Below are 19,051 nucleotides of genomic sequence, written 5' to 3'. Positions count from 1 at the left end.
CTCTGTTCCGAACCCCTCACATCCACCGGGTCATTTCGTCTTTCTAGGAATCCTGGCAAGTAGGTAGTACTCTCCCCCTTTTACAGATGAAGAAACGGAGACTCAGATAGGTGAACTAACTTCCCACAGTCACTCAAGTACAGAGTTGGAAGAGTGTCAGCCTAACTACATATTATATATAGTATATAATGTGTATGTTACATGCATATTACCGTGTGTTGTAGCTTGGAGAGAGCATAAGGAGAGCAAAAAGATATTCCATCAATGTTTCAGCTACAAGAAACATTGATGGAACTTTGTGCAAGAACTGTGTAGCCTTTCCTATTAGGCCCCTGGAGCAAGTAGGGCAGAAATTGTGTCTTAAATTAGTTCTCAGCCTCCAGAGCTTGGCATGCAACAGGTAGTCAAAAAAAATGTTTGCAAGTAAATGAATGAGTGTTTCACAGTTGGTTTTTATGTCTATGGATAGTTGTATCTAGATTGTTTTTTTCTATGTGTTTTGGAAACGTATGTATATCATATACCATATGGTCTAGGATCAAGGATGTTATATAAATCTGCCTTTCTAGCCTTACACCTCCCCATCATTCTCTTTGCCATATTAACTACTCCTGGTATCTGTCTGTATTCCACGCTGTCATACCTCAGACCTTTGAGATTTCCCCTGTGTTGTTTACACACCCTTGAATTCTCTCATTGGCATCTTCATCTGTCAGAATCCTAAGTGCCCTTTAAGGCAGGTATTACAAGTTCAGATGCCTACAGGGGCTAATCAGGTAAAATAAACGAGTCAAGTGCATTTGGGTGGAGATTATGGGGAACTAGAGAACACTACTCTACCTTGTCTAAAAGATCCCCAGCAAATATCTGGCATGAGCTAGTTATTAACAAGTCGAATGTGGGCCCAGTGTCGCCACATCTTTCAGTTTTTCAAGGGAAATTGGAAATTTCTATTTGTACACGAACTCTGATTTTTATATGTTGCCAATTAGTATAGAAAAAAGTTTAAGCACTGTGCAGGCCAAACGAAAAAATCTGTAGGCTGGATTTGGGACTCAACATCCCAGTCTGTGATCACTATTCTATGCTTTTTTCAAGTATTTAAAGTTCATGAGTGTTATTTCCTGATCCTAGCATACTTTTTCTTGCTCTCTGTTCTTTTAACATTTTGTGTGTACCTCAGTTATAGTGCTACTTCCAGGCTGCCTTAGTTGTTAGTACGTCTCTTTTTTAGTATGTTAGAAATGTTTTGATAGCATTGATGGGTTGGGTCTAATTTTGTGGTTAGTATACATTGGTAAAAACGTGTGCTTATACATACCGAGGTCTGGGTGTGTGTGTGTGCGTGTGTATGTATGTGTGAGACACGTTTGTTTCTCCCCTGGTAATACTTGGTTATCCTGGAAACCAGCATATCCTCCTTGTAAAAACACCAATAATATCTTGGGTTTAATTGTCAAAGAGCCGTACTTCTGGAAGGAATTGAATTTGTTAACATTGCTATTCAAAAGCTGGTCTGATGTAAATCTTATTCTGGTAGCCTAAATTTCATAATCTTCTCTCTGAAAAATTGAGGTAGGAATGATTAATAAGTTATAAGATTTTAAAAAAATGTCAACAAAAGGAAAAGTTGATAAATTGAAATTAAAAACTTTTGCTCTGTGAAAAGCTCTATGAAGAGGATGAAAAGGTAAGCTACAAACTGGGATAAAATGTTTACAAACCACATATCTGACAAAGGACTTGAATCTAGAATATAAAAAGAGCTCTCAAAACTTAACAGTAAAAAACAATCCAATTAGAAAATGAGCAAAAGATAAAAATAGCTGTTTCACTGAAGAGGATATACAGATGTCAAATAAACACATGAAAAGATGTTCAATATCATTAGCCATTAGAGAAATGCAACTTAAAGCTTAAAGCCATATTAAGCTGTCATAGTGCACCTATATCAGAATGGTTCAAATAAAAAATAACACTGCCAAATGCTGGTGAGAATGAAGAGAAACTTGATTACTCATACATTGCTGGTGGGAATGTAAAATGGTACGGCTACTTTGGAAAAGAGTATGGCAGTTTCTTATAAAATTAAGCAAGTACTATCGATTGCACTCTGGTCATTTATTCCAGGGAAATGAAAGCTTATATTCCCATAAAAACCTGTATATAAATGTTCATAGCCATTTTATTTGTAATAGCCCTAAACTGGAAACAGCCCAGACATCCTTCAACAGGTAAATGGTGAAACAACTGAGATACATCCATACCAAGGAACACTACTCAGCAATAAAAAGGGAGAAACTAGTGGTACAACAACTTGGATGAATCTTGAGGGACTTATGCTGAGTGAAAAAAGTAAATCTCAATAGGTTACATACTGTGTGATTGCATTTATATAACATCTTGAATTGACAAAATTATAGAGATGGGGAATATCAGTGGTTGCTGTGGGTTAGGAGGAGGGTGGGACGTGGCTAAAAATAGATAACACAAGGGATCCTTGTAATTGAATTATTCTGTATCCTGACTTTGGTAATTGAATTATTCTGTATCCTGACTGTGGTAATCCTATTCTGTATCACATGAATCTGTGCATGTGATAAAATTTCATAGAACTAATTACACGCACACAAATGAGTACATGTAAAACTGGTGAAATCTGAGTAATGTTGGGAGATTGTATCTATCAGTATCCTGGTTGTGATATGCTATAGTTACACAAATTGTTCCCTTGGGGGAAACTGGGTGAAGGGTATATTAGATCTCTCTGTATTATTTCTTACACCTGCATGTGACTCGATAATCTCAAAAAGTTTATTCAAGTAACTTTTACCAAAAACAAGCTTATATAATTAACTTTTTTGGGGTGGGGGACTTTTATTTTACCAGGCAATGATCTAATCATGTCGGATAAAGATGATATTGAGACTGAAGGGATAACTGAAGCAACCTCCATCCTTGAAGATGAGAACTGTGAGCCAACCAAGAATTTTGCGTCAGTTGACCAAAGTGCCAAGTCAGAGAGTAAATCAGAACCTGTAGCTTCTACTCGGAAAAGACCAGAGTCCAAACCTTCCAGTGACCTTGAGACTTCAGACGTTCTCCCTGTTCAGATATCACAGGCTGCAGGCAAAGTAGAGTATCTATTAAAACATTGAGATTAAAAAGTATTAGGGTTAAAAGGAATATGGAATCAATACCAAATCGGGATTGCACCCATTTCTTTCCTTTTATAACCATAAAACAATTTTCTCAGTTCTATAAATGCTTTTATGAGTAGTTGCCTTTGCTATGTGATGCTTACATTGCAGGTAACATACATCTGTCAGTCAAGCAATACACTTCTTGAGCCAAATAATATGTATCTGTTCACCCATACTTTTGGCCAATAATTAGCTACCTTGTATATACACTCTTATTTTCCTCTAATTTTTCCATTTTTCTTTGCCTTTGTTTTTCTGGCTACTGGGAAAAATAGGAGACTGTTTCCAAAGATGTACCCCAGACCGGATGGGGCTATTGGGGCAGTTGGGGCAAGTCTTTGCTCTCCTCAGCCTCAGCTACAGTAGCCACAGTAGGTAAGGTCCTCAGTCATTTTATTAATTTTTGTGTGCATTTTGCTACAGATCTGTGTTCAAAACGACTTTGTTAATCATTCTTCTTCCATGATTACTCAAAGGCTTTATAGTTTGAAGATACATTAGTAATGATGCGCTGATTTATACTGCCACTAGAATTGGTAACATTTTTCATTAGAAGGTTGACATTTAGGAATTAATATAAAACTATTCTTCGGTGATAATGAATCAATTTTTTTTTCCCTTTGGTAAGGATACACTCCCAAAGATTAGTTATATATGGTCAAAATAACATGTCTTGTGGTTGTAATGAATTTGAAAATCTGTGGTTTTAATTTTCAGTTTGTTTCTTCAGTTTTGGTGACTAGTAGCAAATAAATTCAAATATAAAAATGTTATTTTTTCTTATTAGGACAAGGTATTTCAAATGTTATTGAGAAGGCAGAGACTTCCCTTGGAATCCCTAGTCCCAGTGAAATTTCATCTGAAGTCCAGTATGCAACAGGTCAGTATATGGAAACATTAAGGCCTAGAATTATAAACTGAAATGGAATAGTTAAGCTCATTTTTTTCAGTAGATGTTTTTTGACTGTCTGATATTCAGGGCATCATGGGGCTGATGAGAAATGGGATTTGGAATCTTTGGCTTTAACCACTTAGGTGTCTCTTTACTTTTCTTATCTATGAAATGGGATGATATTTTATATTGCAGAGGACTGTTACAAACATTAAATAACTAAAGCCATGAATGTAGATTGTAAAAATTGCCTAGCTTTGTGCTTGGCACAATTGAGTAAGAGCCCAGTAAGAGTTAGCTGAATTTGAATCTACTGTGGCATGAAAAAATGTTTTAATGTGTTAGTTTTGGTGCTGTTCCGTGGTTCATTTTTTTAAGCCTTTTTTCTCTGTGCTTCGGTTTGGATAGTTTTTGTTGTGGCTTCAGGTTTACTGATCTTTTCTTCTGCTGTGTCTAATGCTGTTAAGTCCATTCAGTGACTTTTAAATTTTAGATTTTTTTCAACTCTAGAAATTCCATTTGTTTCTTTTTTTGTCTTCCATTTCTCACCTCCTTATGTATATATTTTAGTGTCCTTGACTATCATCTCTGTCATTTGAATCTGTTTCTATTGACCAATTTTTTTTCTTGCATATAGATAACATTTTCATTTCATTGATTGGATGCTGGACATTAGAAATGTTACCTTGCTGAGTGGATTTTGTAGTCCTTTAAAGGGTGTGAGTTTTGTTTGGAAGGCAGTTAAGATATTTGTAGCTTAGATTGATCTTTTGGTCTCGATTTTAAACTTCTTGAGGGTGATTCTAGAGTAGCCTTTATTGTTAAATGCTAGTTTAGCTCAACTACTAAGTCTCTGACCCTTCTGAGGTCTCTACCTAATTTCCAGGTGTTTAACTAGGTCTCTCTACTTGATTGGTTGTAAGTCAGATGTCTCTCAGCCTAGCATGAGCTTTGGGCATTGTTTAGTTTATAGCCCCATGGCAGTTCTTTGCCCAGTATCGTGGAGTTTTCCAGTGCAGGAACAGCTTAGTATTCAGCCAAAGACTCAAGGGCACTCCTTTGTAGATAGTTGGAACTCTTTACCTCTGTATCTCCCTCCTCTCCAGTACAGGCATACCTTGGAGATATTGTGAATTCAGTTTCAGACCACTGCAATAAAGTGAATATCGCAAAAAACGAGTCTCACAAATTCTTTTTTTGGTTTTCCAGTGCATATAAAAATTTATACTATATTGTAGGCTATTAAGTGTGCAGTAGCATTATGTCAAAAATATAATGTACATACCTTAATTAAAAAATACCTAATTGCTGAAAAATACTAACCATTATCTGACAGCGGAGGGTTGCACAAACCTTCAGTTTGTAGAAAAAAAAAAAAAATGCAGTATCTGCAGAGCACAATAAAGTGCAATAGAATGAGGTATGCTTGTACTCCGACCTGCAAATTCCAGGTGCTTCAGCTTTCCTAGATTCCAGTCTCTGTCTCTTCTACTTAATAAGACTGTCGTGCTCTGCTTGGGTTTCCCCTCGCTGTGCTGTGGTCTGGAAAGCAAGCCAATCATAGAGTTCTCATCGTTTGTTTCTCTTCTCTCCTGAACCATAGTACAGTACGGTCTGTAGTCCAATGTCTGGAGATAATTGTTTCTTATGTTTTGTCCAGTTTTCTAGATGCTATGGTAGAAGGGCAAGTCTGACACCAGATAATCCATCATAGTTGGAAGTAGAAGTCCTCCCTACAATAGACTATTGGTTGATCTCCTGTAAGAGACTTTAGTGTTAATAAAATAGAACAGATTTTAAAAAAATCTTTGTAATGCATGTCTGAATCCTGTGAAGAAGCATAATTTTCCAGGATAAAGTTTAAAGTAGACCGGATTTTTAAAAAGTCACATTTATTGAGTTATAATTTATGTAAAGTTCACTCTTTTTAGATACAATCATCCCTTGATATCCATGGGAGGATTGGTTCCCAGAGCCCCCCGTGGATACCAAAATCCTCAGATGCTCAAGTTCTTTATATAAAATGAGTATTCACGGGTTCAGCATCCATAGAACAGAGGGCCAACTGTATGTAGTTTTACATATTTTAACAAACATACCGTCCTGTTTATGCTGTGTAATCACAGTCCATTGTGATTATACAGATATAGAATATTTCTTATATTTGTATAGACAAGAATATTTTCATTCCTCCCCCCCACCAAAAAAAAAAATCCCCTCATGTCCCTTTGTAGTCACTCCCCTCCACCTATTCTTATCTCTTGGCAACCACTGATCTGTTTTCTGACCCTGTGGTTTTACCTGTGCAGAAGATCATATGAATGGAATCACACAGTATATAGTCTGTTATATATGTCAGTAGGTTTTTCAAAAGACTGGATTTTGTTTTTGAAATGAAAATGAAAAACTGCCTTAACTTTTATTTTAAAATAGGCAAATGGTTTAAAATAATAAAACAAAAAGTACTAAGGCCTTGTGTGTTGGAAATAAGGTCTAATTTTTAAAAATTCATATAGATGCTAATAAAGCAAAACTATTTATGGACTATCTCTTCATATTTACACATCCCTTCCCCCCTATAGGAGAGACAAATGCCAAAGAGAATGAAAACTCCTCTCCAATGAGTGGGCCATTTGGGGTATTCTCAACCATCTCTACTGCTGTTCAGAGCACAGTGAGTAAAAATTGCAAGGTGGCCTGCTTCCTTCCATGATTATAATGGGTTTTTGTCTCTTTCTCTTTCTTTTCCTTGAAAAGTCATGGGGACTGATTCCTCTTATGGGAGTTCAAATTGCTGAAGATCATTCACTTTGATCTTAGGGTAGAGTGAGAGCTAACTTGAAAACTTAAAAGAAGTAAAAGAGGGAGCAGGAAATGAGTAATAGAGAGGCAATGTACATAATATTTTATGGACTAAGAATTCTTAGTTTGGTGGCCCTAGAAAAACATCTCTGCTTTACAGAAATATTTTTGTCATAATTATATCTTTTAGGCAAAGGGAAAATGAGATGTTTATGATAAATACTTATAAAACTATAGATGATTAGAAACATTTTTGAAAGGATTAAATAGGAAGCTTAATATCTTTCCTACATGAGGATAGATAGCTAGTACTTTTTTATTTTAACTTTTTATTGAAGTATAATCTGTATACAGACAAGTGAAATCATAAGTGTTCAGTTTTAATTTTCACGACATGAACACATTCAGACTAAGCAACAGCAGGGTGGTATATCAGATGTCTCCCCTGTGCCGTCTCCCAGTCTTCTGTGCCTCCCCCTCTTGCCGTCTAAGATAACCACAATCCAGTCTTCTGCCATCATAGATTAATTTTCCCTGCTGTATGAACAGAATCATACAGAATGTACCCTAGTGTATCTAGTTTCTTTCACTCATTATTATGTTTGTATAATTTATCCACGGTATAGTTTGTGTGGTGTATTCCATTTTCTTTGTTGTATTCCATCGAGTGACTATGTAACATTTACTCATTCCAGAGTTGGTAAGTATTGGGGTAGTTTCCAGCTTTTAGCTTTTATAATAGTACTGCTGTGAGTGTTCTTGTATGTCTTTTGATGAACCTCTACACATTTTTTTGAGTATTTAACCATGCGTGGAGTTGCTGGGTCATAGGATATTCATATGTTCAGCTATAGTAGATACTGACAAATAATATTCCAAAGTGGGTATACTGCTTTACATTCCCACAAGCACTGTATGATTGTTTTAATTGCTCCTTGTTCTTGCCAGTGGTTGCTATTGTTAGCCACTATTTTATGAAATCAAAACATGCAGGTGTCTTTTTTCAGTATTATTGTAATGAGGTTGCATGTGTTTCCTAGGGAAAGAGTGTTATCAGTGGGGGTTTGGATGCCTTAGAATTCATTGGGAAAAAGACAATGGATGTAATAGCAGAAGGGGATCCTGGATTTAAAAGAACCAAGGGTCTGATGAACCGGACTTCCACACTGTCTCAGGTACTGTTTGCATTCCTGTTTGTATTTTGATCTGTATTTTTGCCTTTGGTAATTTGGGACCTTGTTATTATTTCCTTTTGAGGACTTTTCAGTGTTTTTTTGTTTTGTTTTGCTTTTGGTAAGGGGATGCACAGCTCTAATGCTTAGAAAAATGCCCAGTTCTTTTTTTTTTCCTCCTCTTTCCTTTCTGCAGGAGCCTCTTGTCAGTGCAATATAAGATGCCAAGCCCTTTCAGGGTTTTTATTAGATTAATGGTAAAACCACTGTCAGAGAAACACCTGGTTTCTGGGCTGTTATTTACCCTGTCTAGGAGCAAATTATGTGATCATATTTTCCCTGCAGCTCCTGAGCCTATCCGATTTGAATCACAATTCCAAGAATGAAAGGGCAGTGTTACCCATCTCAGTTTGCTTCCCTCAACTTTCAAAACTCACCCTTAAGCTCTTGTTACTTGTTGCAGTGTAATGCCTCGACCTCTTTCAGGTTTTACGAGAGGCAAAGGAGAAAGAAGAGCTATGGACTGCCAATGAGGTTACCATGGAAACAGACAAGAAAACTCATTATGGGCTACTCTTTGATGAATTTCAAGGCCTTTCACATCTAGAAGCTCTGGAGATGCTCTCCGGAGAAAGTGAAATAAAGGTAATTCCAAACCAAAAATTTCAACTGGAGTAGTCTTTAAGCAGAAGCACACTGCATAGTCTCTTTTCCTTTTGTGCAGTTGGAAGATGAAATGTATGTCAGGTAGAGGGTTGAGACTCTCTGAAAATACTATACCAAAATAAACAAAAAAACTAATATTTGAACTAATTGCTAGAAATAGAATGAGTCAAGTGTTGTTTCTCTAAATTTAAACAAAAATGGACAGATTAACGAAGAGGTCTTAATAGCACATCTATTATTTTTCCTTCATCTTGTTCTTTTTTTTTCTTTTTATAAGTTTCTTTGGCTTAAGCTGCCAATTTGGATACAGTTACCTGTTAGCATTTAATTGATTCAAGACTATTTCATTTCCTCCTAATTTCTAAGCTGTTGTTAAGCATTAATAATTTCCAGACATTTCTGGCTTATATTATTTTTGGAAGCACAATTCTCCACACCTTTCTGTGATGACCTGCCTCTTGTGTTAAGGTTCTTAAGGAAGAGCTTGTGAACTCATAGTTTTAATTTTAATATGATCCATAGCCTCTTCTCCATTTGAGAATGTTTTTCTTTTTCTCTCATACTCCCACTTACTATTTTATATCAATTCAGGTGAAATCTATTCTTAATTCTCTAAGTGGAGAAGAATTAGAGACTCTAAAATTTGAATTGGAGCAACTCAAAGAAGCATTTTCCCTAGCAGAGTTCTGTGAGGAAGAGGAGGAAGAGAAGAAAGGTAACATGGAAATCCAGCATCTGAGTGGGAGGGATGTAGTGTGTTTATATGCAGTGATTGTCCTTGAAATAAATCTCTCCAATTACATTAACTCTTTTTTTAAAATTGAAGTGTAGTTGATTCACAGTATTGTGTTAGTTTCAGGTGTATAACAAAGTAATTCAATTATATACATATATTTTTCAGATTGTTTTCTATTATAGGTTATTACAAGATATTGAATATAATTCCCTGTGCTATACAGTAAATCCTTGTTGCTTATCTGTTTTATGTATAGTAGTTTGTATCTGTTAATCCCATACTCCTAATTTATCCCCCCTTCCCCTTTCCCCTTTGGTAACCGTAAGTTTGTTTTCTGTGTCTATGAGTCTGTTTCTGTTTTGTATATAGATTCATTTGTACTATTTTTTTAAAGATTCCACATAAAAGTGATATCATACAGTATTTGTGTTTGTCTCTCTGACTTACTTCACTTAGTATGATAATCTCTATGTCCATCCATGTTGGTGCAAATGGCAATATTTCATTCTTTTTATGGCTGAGTAGTAGTCCCTTCTGTGTATATATACCACGTCTTCTTAAACCAGTTGTCTGGTTATGTAATATCTTGCTAAATGGTATCTTACTCTATATAAAGAGTCCTGATATGAAATGGTCCTTGAATATGAGTTTTTAAAGCTGTCTTGTGGTATTGAGAAGGCAATAAGCATGATGGATAAAAGTTTGGGTTTTGGAGTTACACCTGGGTTCTATATCAAGATCTGCCATTTATTAAGCCATGCAACTTTGTGCAATTACTTAACCCTGAGTGTCTGTTTCCTCAACTGTAAGCAGAGGTAGCTAATTCCTCTCAGTTTGTTTTAAGGACTAAATGAAATATTATGTTTAATGTGTGGCTCATAGTAAACACTCAACAAATGGTGGCTATTATTTTCATTATTAGGATGGCATAAGTGAATAAATAAAGATCTGCATTTTCAAAGTCTCACTTAGCAGGAAACCCATAAATTAATTTTGATTTGCTTAAGTTGCTCCATTGTTCGTAACTAAGCCCTGGTGTGACAATCCCTGGTTATTTATGAACTTAATTAAGGTTATTTGTACATAGTGCCATTAACAGGGTTTGTTTAATTTAGTCGACATCTGGCTTCACATAGTGATCAGAAATCCTGATCTTTAAATACCATTCAGAGGACTCTAAGGGAATTTCTAAACAGATGGATTTGTGTCTATAATATTTTTATTCCCTAACTGTTTGCCTGAGATCAGGATTCTGCAAAGATAGCACTGGAGTGCTGCATGCCACCCTTCCCAGTGGCCCTCCCCAGTGATTTTGGTTGAGAATGCAACACTGACCTTGGTATTTAATTATATCTCAATGAAGTTTTTTTTAAAAAAGTGGTAGCAGAGGGGAGAGAAAACCACAGAACCTAGTTCTGGTGCTGTTGATCATCTTCAGTTTCTATCAGCATCCTTAGCCCTTGTCCCTCTATCTTATATACTCAGTGCCTTCACTTTTTTAGGAGACTTCCTGCTTGAGGTGCCAGCCTCTCTCCTGAGTCCCTCCAAAGCACTAACCCTGTCTCCCTTCCATCCTTACATACTTTATTCTAATGCAACAACTGGTTTTTATGCTCAAGTCTGTGGGGATTACACGACAAGGGTCTCCATTTTTTCCCCCTGTATTTTATTTTACCTTATTATTTTTTTTAATATTAATTTGTTTTATTTTTTAGATTCCACATATAAGTGATAACATAGTTTTTGTCTTTCTCTATCTGACTTATTTCTCTAAGCATAAAACCCTCCGGGTCTATACATGTTGCAAATGCAAACATTTTTTGATCAACCCTTAGCAGTAAAAGGTTTTTGAGCACTTAGACCCAATATGTGTGTATTTGAATGTGTATAAATTATACACATATACTACCATAGTAATATATTATTTACATTCTAAAGTACATCCTAAAAAAGTACTTCTTGAAGAATGAGATAAATGACTATAAGTAAAAGTTGCATTTTTTTCCTCCTGCACTCTATTTTTTGTGAACCCTTTGAGGTGCTTGCATCCCACTTGGATTCAGATCCATCCCTTGTCTCAAATAACTTAGAGCTTAGCTGGGAAAGCAAAATGCCTTCCTGAGAGTCAGGTTTTTAGTAGAATATGATTTAGGAGTTGTTTACATGAGTTATATAGGTCACAGTTGTATCATTTAGTGAGATGAGCTTTTCCCAAACTATGTTATACCTGGGATCACTAAACCCTTTGAATTCTCTGCCTTGAATGCCAAGAGAGGACAAAAGAGCAGATGGAGAGAGAAGAACCAAGACAGATTTTTTTCCTAAGGATTCTGGGGAGAAAACATGTATGAAGCAGTACTAATTTGCCCTGGTAACCATGAACTGGTGACTAAGAAATACTCATATAGATTGTAAGTGCTAAGAGATTTCTGTGTACAGGATTTCTCTCTGTAGTCTTTGGTGGAGAGAAAACTTGGGCTGGGCTTCAAAGAGGATATTGGATAGGATTTAGATGAATAGAGAGGAAAAGAGCCATTTCCTGTCGTTTGTTTGGATGTGTTGATTGTTTTTGATCTTGACTCACCTGTTTGTTTGCATGTTTCTCAGGTATTAAGTATTCCATGTTCCACATCATCGCTCATCAAGCTCATTCCAACAGCTTCCTTACTATCCTTCCAACATTCTGGAATCCTCTTCCTTTCTTATTATCTACCCTTATTCTTATCTGGATCCTGGAATATTGCCTCAGGCTTCCTGCCTCCCTTCATGTTTCTCTTTTTATTTCATTCCCACCCAGGAGCTAAAGTGATCTTTCTAAAATTGTAATTGGACCTACCTGTCTCTGTGTAAAACCATTCAGCAGCTCCTCATTCTCTTAATAAAAGTTTGAATTCTTCATCATGGTTTATGATGCCCTTTATTACCTGGATCCTGCTTACTTTCCTAGCTTCATTCTACCCCTCTTCTCTTTCTTCCATTAGGACACTCCCAACCATGTTAAACTTCTTGCCACGCTTTCTTTCACCTCTGGATCTTTGTACTTGTTTTCTCTGCCTGAAACTCTTCCATTCTCCTGGCTAACTTGTACTTGTTTTTTATGTCCCAGCTTAAATTTCCATTTCTTTGGAAGCACATGCCTAGTACCCGCTTAGTAGTCTGCTTTCATCACTTTTCCATTCATACTTGTAGGATGTAATACAAAGAGCATAGGCTGTGGACTGGGGGTGGGAAGCCCAAGGTTTGACTCCTAATTTGTTATGAGATTTGGGGATATAAATTAACCTCTTCAAGCCCTAGTTTCTTCATCTCTAAAATGGGATAATGACGCATTTTTTTTAGAAGCCTATTGGAAGAATTCATCAGTAAAATATACATAAAAGGATTCTGTAAGCACTAAAGCACCTTGCTCATATAATTTGCTTCTGCTGTTGTTACTGCCACAGCTGCTACTATCATTCCTCTTCTCTCCCCCTGCAATGATCCTCACCAGTCTTTCTGCAGTGTTTTATGTGGGACTTGTTTTTCTAGGGGATGAAGACTTTACCAGAGAGATAACAGAGCTATTTTCCCAGCTGCATGTCTCCTCCAAACCGGAGAAACTTACTAGGGTAAGTTTTCCTTCTTGCTGATTTTCAATTTTTTACATACATATATTTAGTGAATAAAGAATGTAAGGTTGTAAATTCCTGGCAAGGATGTCACTAAAACCGAGGGTATATTCTGAGTTCCATACCTCCTGTCTCCCTCTTGGTCTCGCAGGTTAGTGTGCTAAACTCACACTGCACCCCCTTACCCCCAGTCCCCCAACACATCTGCCATCCTCACCTGTTTCCATTTGGAATGCTTGCTTGTCTGAAAGCTTAAATTAGGCCATAGCATTGGTCAGTTAAAGTTGGCAGCACTCACCAGCCATCATGATACCAATGGGCTAGTTCTCTATTGAGGGCTCACTGTTCTCAGGGCTCTGAGTGATTCCGAGATGATGGGATGTGGCCCCTGCCTTTAGGTAGCTGGAGTTTGCCATTTCCCAGAGCCCAGTAACTCAGATAATGACCACTTAGCTTGTGGAAATGAGAGAGTCCATGGCCTGAGCCTTGGTCTTTGGTAGTGATGCCTGAGCTGTCTTCACCCATCTGGAGCATGGAGGGACTTCAGTCAAAGCTCAGAGTGGGTCGGGAGATACTGTTTCCAGGGTAGTACCCGCCTAACATATACGCCAGTGCCAGCTCTTGCGACAGTATTCTCTGGGTCTTGGGCTGCTTGCTGCTTCTTCACCCTCTTCTCGAGAAATATCTTAGGATCGGTTTGCAGCAGCACACATTGCTTCCTGGCCAGGGAGAGCTGATAGCCATTGTTTAGTCATCAGAGTCACCTCTTGCGTACCCCACGGTAAGGAATAGGATGCTTAAGGGAAGTTACCCTCCTCCCCATGCCCACTAAAAACACTGCATTCTCCACGAAAGCTTTTCAGAACCTTGCCTCAGCAGCTCCTCTCCCTTGTCTTGTCTGTAGCACTTTACGGCACTTTCTAGCTTGTGTCATAGTGTTTTTTGTTTTGGAAGTAATAGCAAACTTAGAAAAAAGTTGCAAGAAAAGTACAAACAACATTTATATAGCTTTTATGCAGATACACCTATTAACATTTCACTGCATTTGCTTCATCATTTGTGCTTGCAAATGTGTTCTCTCTTTCCCTCTTCCTATCCCTTCCTCTCCACCTCCCCCATAGACACACACACACAAGTTATTACTATTATTGGGACTTTCTTTTTGGTCATACCGTGCGGCATGGGGGATCTTTAGTTCCCCAACCAGGGATAGAACCCATGCCCCCCCGCACTGGAAGTGTGGTGTCTTAACCACTGGACCAGCAGGGAAGTCCCTGGGACTATTTTTTGAGAGTAAAATGTAAGCATTATAGCCCTGTACTCCTAAATATTTCAATATGTATCTCCTAAGAATATGGATATTCCCTTCTATAACCACACTAATTATCAACTGCAATAAATTTAACATTGATACCATACTTTATTTAATCTGTTGTCCACATTCCAGTTTTGTCAATTGACCTGATAATGTTCTTCATATCCAATTTTTTCCTCTAATGTTGGAGCCAGTACATGATTGCGAATTGTATTTAGTTGTCACGTACTTTGTCTCTTTTAATCTGTATTTGCTTTGTTTTGTTTTTTTGTTTGTTTTAGTCTCTTTTAATCTGGAATAGTTCCTTAGCTTTTCTTTGTCTTTTATGATTTTGACATTTTTGAGAAATACAAGTCCCTTCCCCCTTTATAAAGGTACAGTATTCCTCATTTGAGTGTTGTCTGATGTTTTCTCATGATTAAAATCAGGTTATGCATTCTTGTAAGTGATGTTGTATCCTGCACAGGGTATCATATCTAGAGGCACATGATGATGTGTTGTTTGATTTTTCACTGTATAGTTATGATTTTGTTCCTGTGCTACTAATGAGCTTTCTGTGGGGAGACATTTTAAGACCATACAAATATCCTGCTCCTCATAATTTAGCGTCCTAGATTTAGCAACTATTCATGATTCTTGCTGCACCAGTTTTTACTGTGATGGTTGTTGAATGATGATTTGTTTCAATCCCAGTACATGCTCCACATTTACCAGTGAGCTCTCGGCATTCTACTTAGAATTAAGAGCTCTCCCTTTTCCCCTTATCTCTTTATTATCTGTTTGTTATTGATATGGTCTCATGGGTTTCTGTTTTTTTCCCCATTGGTTTGTAATTCATTACTGTCCTTAATTATTTTGCTGTTCAAATTGTCCTTCAAGCTGACTCCTGTGTGACATACCCCCATTATTGTTTGAGTATTTCCTTACTTTCTGGCATAACGAGATCTTGTACCTTCCATATTTCTCTCCAGAATGAACCTTTTCTTCAAGGAGCCATGGTTCCTTTTTGATATTACAGGCCAAAACCTGGATGCTAGGTGTGCTCTTTGCTTGGGGTATCTTTGCTTCTAGGCCCTGTTGGCCTAGGAAATGTATTCAAGTACACATACGTGCACCTGTGTGTGTGTGTGTGTGTGTGTGTCCATGTGTATGCTCACATTCATATTTTAGAGATCATGAGTTCACACTGATAACTCCAGTTTCAGTCCATTCTTACAGGTTCCTCCTTGCCTCTCCCCATTATACATTTGTATCTCTCTTTCATAGTAAGAACTCTGTCTCCCAACAACATTACTGCATTTCCTAATTTCCCCAGTCCTGTAATGCGTCTGAAATGTTTTCCTTGCTTTGCCCATACTACTGTAAAACCAAACTATAAAAAAATTTATGATTTATTTATTGTCTCCCCATGTTAATATAATTTCATCTTTGAATATATAGAGTATTAATATGTTTTCAAAAGTCAAAACTGTACAAAAAATATATTCAGAAGTGTCACTCCCTCTCAATTCCCACCCACTTCACTCTCCCCTCTCCTTTTAGATATTAAACTTTCTTGTTTTCCAGCATATCCTTCCTGTGTTTCTTTTTTAGATAAGCAGATATATTTTAAAGACAAGCAGATATATTTTCTTATCTCCTTCTTATGTAAAAGTTAACATACTATTGATATATGTATTCTTTAGCACTTTATTCACTTAACTGTGTGCAAATGTATTTTCATAAAATTATCATTGGTTTTTGTTTGTTTGTTTTTAAATGTGTGTATCTTACCTCCCATTCTAAAACTGAAATTTCTTCAAGGCTGGATCTGTGCTTTATCAGTTCTTAAAATCCCAGCTTTGCCATCTTTTACTTTCTGTGCAGTCTTAAGCAAGTTGCTTAACCTCTCTGTGCCTCAGCTTCTCTGTCTGTGAGGTAGGGATAATGTAGGGTTCCTGTGAGGATTTAATGTGTTAATACACACAGAGCTCTTAAAAGTGCCTGGCCCATAGTAAATACTCACTGTTTATGGTCCTAAAGAAGCTAGCTCAGTATGTTATACATTTAGATGTTCGATAAACATATATACAATAAACCTTTATTTTGCTAGGTGCTAGGGAAACAGTAATGAAAGAGACATAGTTTCTCTGCTCAAATAGATCATCATAATAAATAAATTGTTTTTAAAAAGTAACCCCTTACCTATCTGGTAGTCCTAGTCATTCTCTAAAAGCAGTCTTTGTATTGTTTGTATTTTGGGTGTTGAGACTTAAGATGTGGAATGATTAAGGATCAGGGCCTGATTATTTCCAGGAATTTATATGAGAGTCTGTATGATGCAGGGGAAAAGCAATGAAGCAAAAGTCTGAGAACACAGTTCTGATTCTTATTCTGACTCTCACATGTGATGAAGGCAAATCCCATTCGTTCTCCAGGCCTCATTTTTTTCAGCTGGAAAAAAAATAAGTTGTTGGAGAAGCTAAGCTCAAAGGTGCCTTTTAATTCCTAAGTCTCTAGATCTCATCAGTGGGACGTTCCAGACTGAATTCTGGGTGTGGAGGGTGGCTAGCATTGGTTTGGGTTTTTTTTTTTTTTTTTTTTGGCTGTGTTGGGTCTTCGTTTCTGTGCGAGGGCTTTCTCTAGTTGTGGCAAGCGGGGGCCACTCTTCATCGCGGTGCGCGGGCCTCTCACTATCGCGGCCTCTCTTGTTGCGGAGCACAGGCTCCAGACGCGCAGGCTCAGTAGTTGTGGCTCACAGGCCTAGTTGCTCTGCGGCATGTGGGATCTTCCCAGACCAGGGCTCGAAACTGTGTCCCCTGCATTAGCAGGCAGATTCTCAACCACTGTACCACCAGGAAAGCCCTGGTTTGGTTTTTTAAAAAATTTATTTTATTTATTTATTTTTTGGCTGCGTTGGGTCTTTGTCGCTGTGTGCAGGCTTTCTCTAGTTGCAGCGAGTGGGGGCTCCTCTTCATTGCGGTGTGTGGGCTTCTCATTGCAGTGGCTTCTCTTGTTATGTAGCACAGGCTCTAGGTGCGTGGGCTTCAGTAGTTGTGGCACGTGGGCTCAGTAGTTGTGGCTCGTGGGCTGTAGAGCGCAGGCTCAGTAGTTGTGGTGCATTGGCTTAGTTGCTCTGCGTCATGTGTGATCTTCCCAGACCAGGGATCGAACCTGTGTCCCTTGCATTGGCAGGCAAATTCTTAACCATTGCACCACCAGGGAAGTCCCAAGCATTGGTATTTTTTGAAAGGGATGATCAATTACATTGAGTTGGCACAATAGGTTATAATAACTTAATGTATTTATTAGAGAGGTTATTTTGAGTATGTATTATGCCTACTAAAATATCTCCAAGTAAGTTAAATTTATAGTATCAGATTTCTTTTTGTTTTATGTGGCCTTATATCTCTCTGTTTTTCTTCTTTTTTCCATCTCACATAAATCAATGTCTGTTTTTTGTCTGGGTTCACAGGTTCTGCTCTAGCTCATTCATGTTGTACCCTTGGGTGTAGCCCCACTTATTGATCCTTAAAGGCTCAGCCCCAATACTATGTCTGTAATAAAACCTGTGATTCTCTCAGTTTTCAGTTGGAATGACTCTCAACGTCTTCTCTGGATTCCTATTGCCTGGTTACAGCTCTGAACACATTCTGTGTATATAAAGTTACTCAAGTGGATGACTCAATTTAATGACAGTAAACATTTCATTAGAAACCAGGACTCTTCTCAGTTGCAAATGACAGAAACTCAAGTCAGACTGGCTTAAGAAAAAGGCACATTTATTAGCTCACGAAACTAGAAAACTAAGGGGCAACACTGGCTTCAGGCATGGCTCTCCACCCAGAAACTTGTCCTCTCTCCATCTCTTGACTCTGCTTTCTTCTGTTCATTCTTAGGGATGCTTTTCCACATGATGGTAAGATGATTACTGGCAGCTTCAGGAGACTTTTTCCAGTTGAGTAACTCCAACAGAAAGAGGACTTCCCTTTCCCAGTAATTTTATGAGATGTCTTGAGGCTGATGCCCATTGACCTAGCTTGGGTCACTTTTACATCCATGAACTAATCACTGTATAGACAGGGGGATTAATTTCTTGGTAGCTAAACCTGAATCATTTGCCAAGCCTTGGAGTCAGAGGATGAAAGTAACCCCATCCAAACCACATGAACTGAGAAAAATCTAGAACTTACTACCAAAAGAAAGGAGATATACATGCCAGCTAGGTAAAAACAGTAGATATCTCTCAACACTATAGGGAACATCTGGGTGCACTAATCCAAATAAGATACTACCACTGTTCTGTAATAATGTAGTTTATTTAGGAGATAACACATAGTTAACTTCAGTGTATTTTGGTAAGTACTAAGTTGAAGGTGTACTTAGGGGACTGTGGGCGTACAGAAAAGGGTTGTTGAGGTGCCCAATCTCCTGGGATGCCTTTGAAAGTTACTTGGAGCAGACAGTGTTTGGGTGGAGGATTGAAAGAAAATTGAGTTGCCTTGATTTAGGGAAAAAAAAAAATGGAAATGACACTTTGGACTAAGGGAATACCATGAACAAAGAACAGGCATATTACAGGTCATTATTATCAGATCATAAAGTGGGAAGTGGTAAGAGATGAAACTAGAGAAGTAGGTAGAGTAGGTCATGGGCACTTTTTAGATCATGTCAAAGA

At 37.7% G+C, this 19,051-nt stretch overlaps 1 protein-coding gene across 4 annotated transcripts in view; it reads left to right on the top strand.

Annotated features, from left to right (window-relative positions):
- The window catches only part of FAM114A2 (family with sequence similarity 114 member A2), a 37,183-nt gene that overhangs the window by 443 nt on the left and 17,689 nt on the right, over positions 1-19,051 (top strand). For all 4 annotated transcript variants that reach the window (XM_068536256.1, XM_068536259.1, XM_068536258.1 and 1 more), the window contains exons 2-9: positions 2,890-3,134; positions 3,479-3,578; positions 3,991-4,083; positions 6,678-6,769; positions 7,938-8,072; positions 8,556-8,714; positions 9,327-9,450; positions 13,000-13,079. In XM_068536256.1, coding sequence (XP_068392357.1) covers positions 2,904-3,134; positions 3,479-3,578; positions 3,991-4,083; positions 6,678-6,769; positions 7,938-8,072; positions 8,556-8,714; positions 9,327-9,450; positions 13,000-13,079 — 1,014 coding nt within the window. In that variant the 5' untranslated portion in view covers positions 2,890-2,903. The remainder of the gene's footprint in view (positions 1-2,889; positions 3,135-3,478; positions 3,579-3,990; positions 4,084-6,677; positions 6,770-7,937; positions 8,073-8,555; positions 8,715-9,326; positions 9,451-12,999; positions 13,080-19,051) is intronic.

The sequence above is a fragment of the Eschrichtius robustus genome, chromosome 2 (assembly GCF_028021215.1).
Source record: "Eschrichtius robustus isolate mEscRob2 chromosome 2, mEscRob2.pri, whole genome shotgun sequence".
Lineage (NCBI taxonomy): Eukaryota > Metazoa > Chordata > Mammalia > Artiodactyla > Eschrichtiidae > Eschrichtius > Eschrichtius robustus.
Note: the sequence above shows the minus strand (reverse complement) of the source record. Positions and strands in the feature narration are given on the sequence as shown.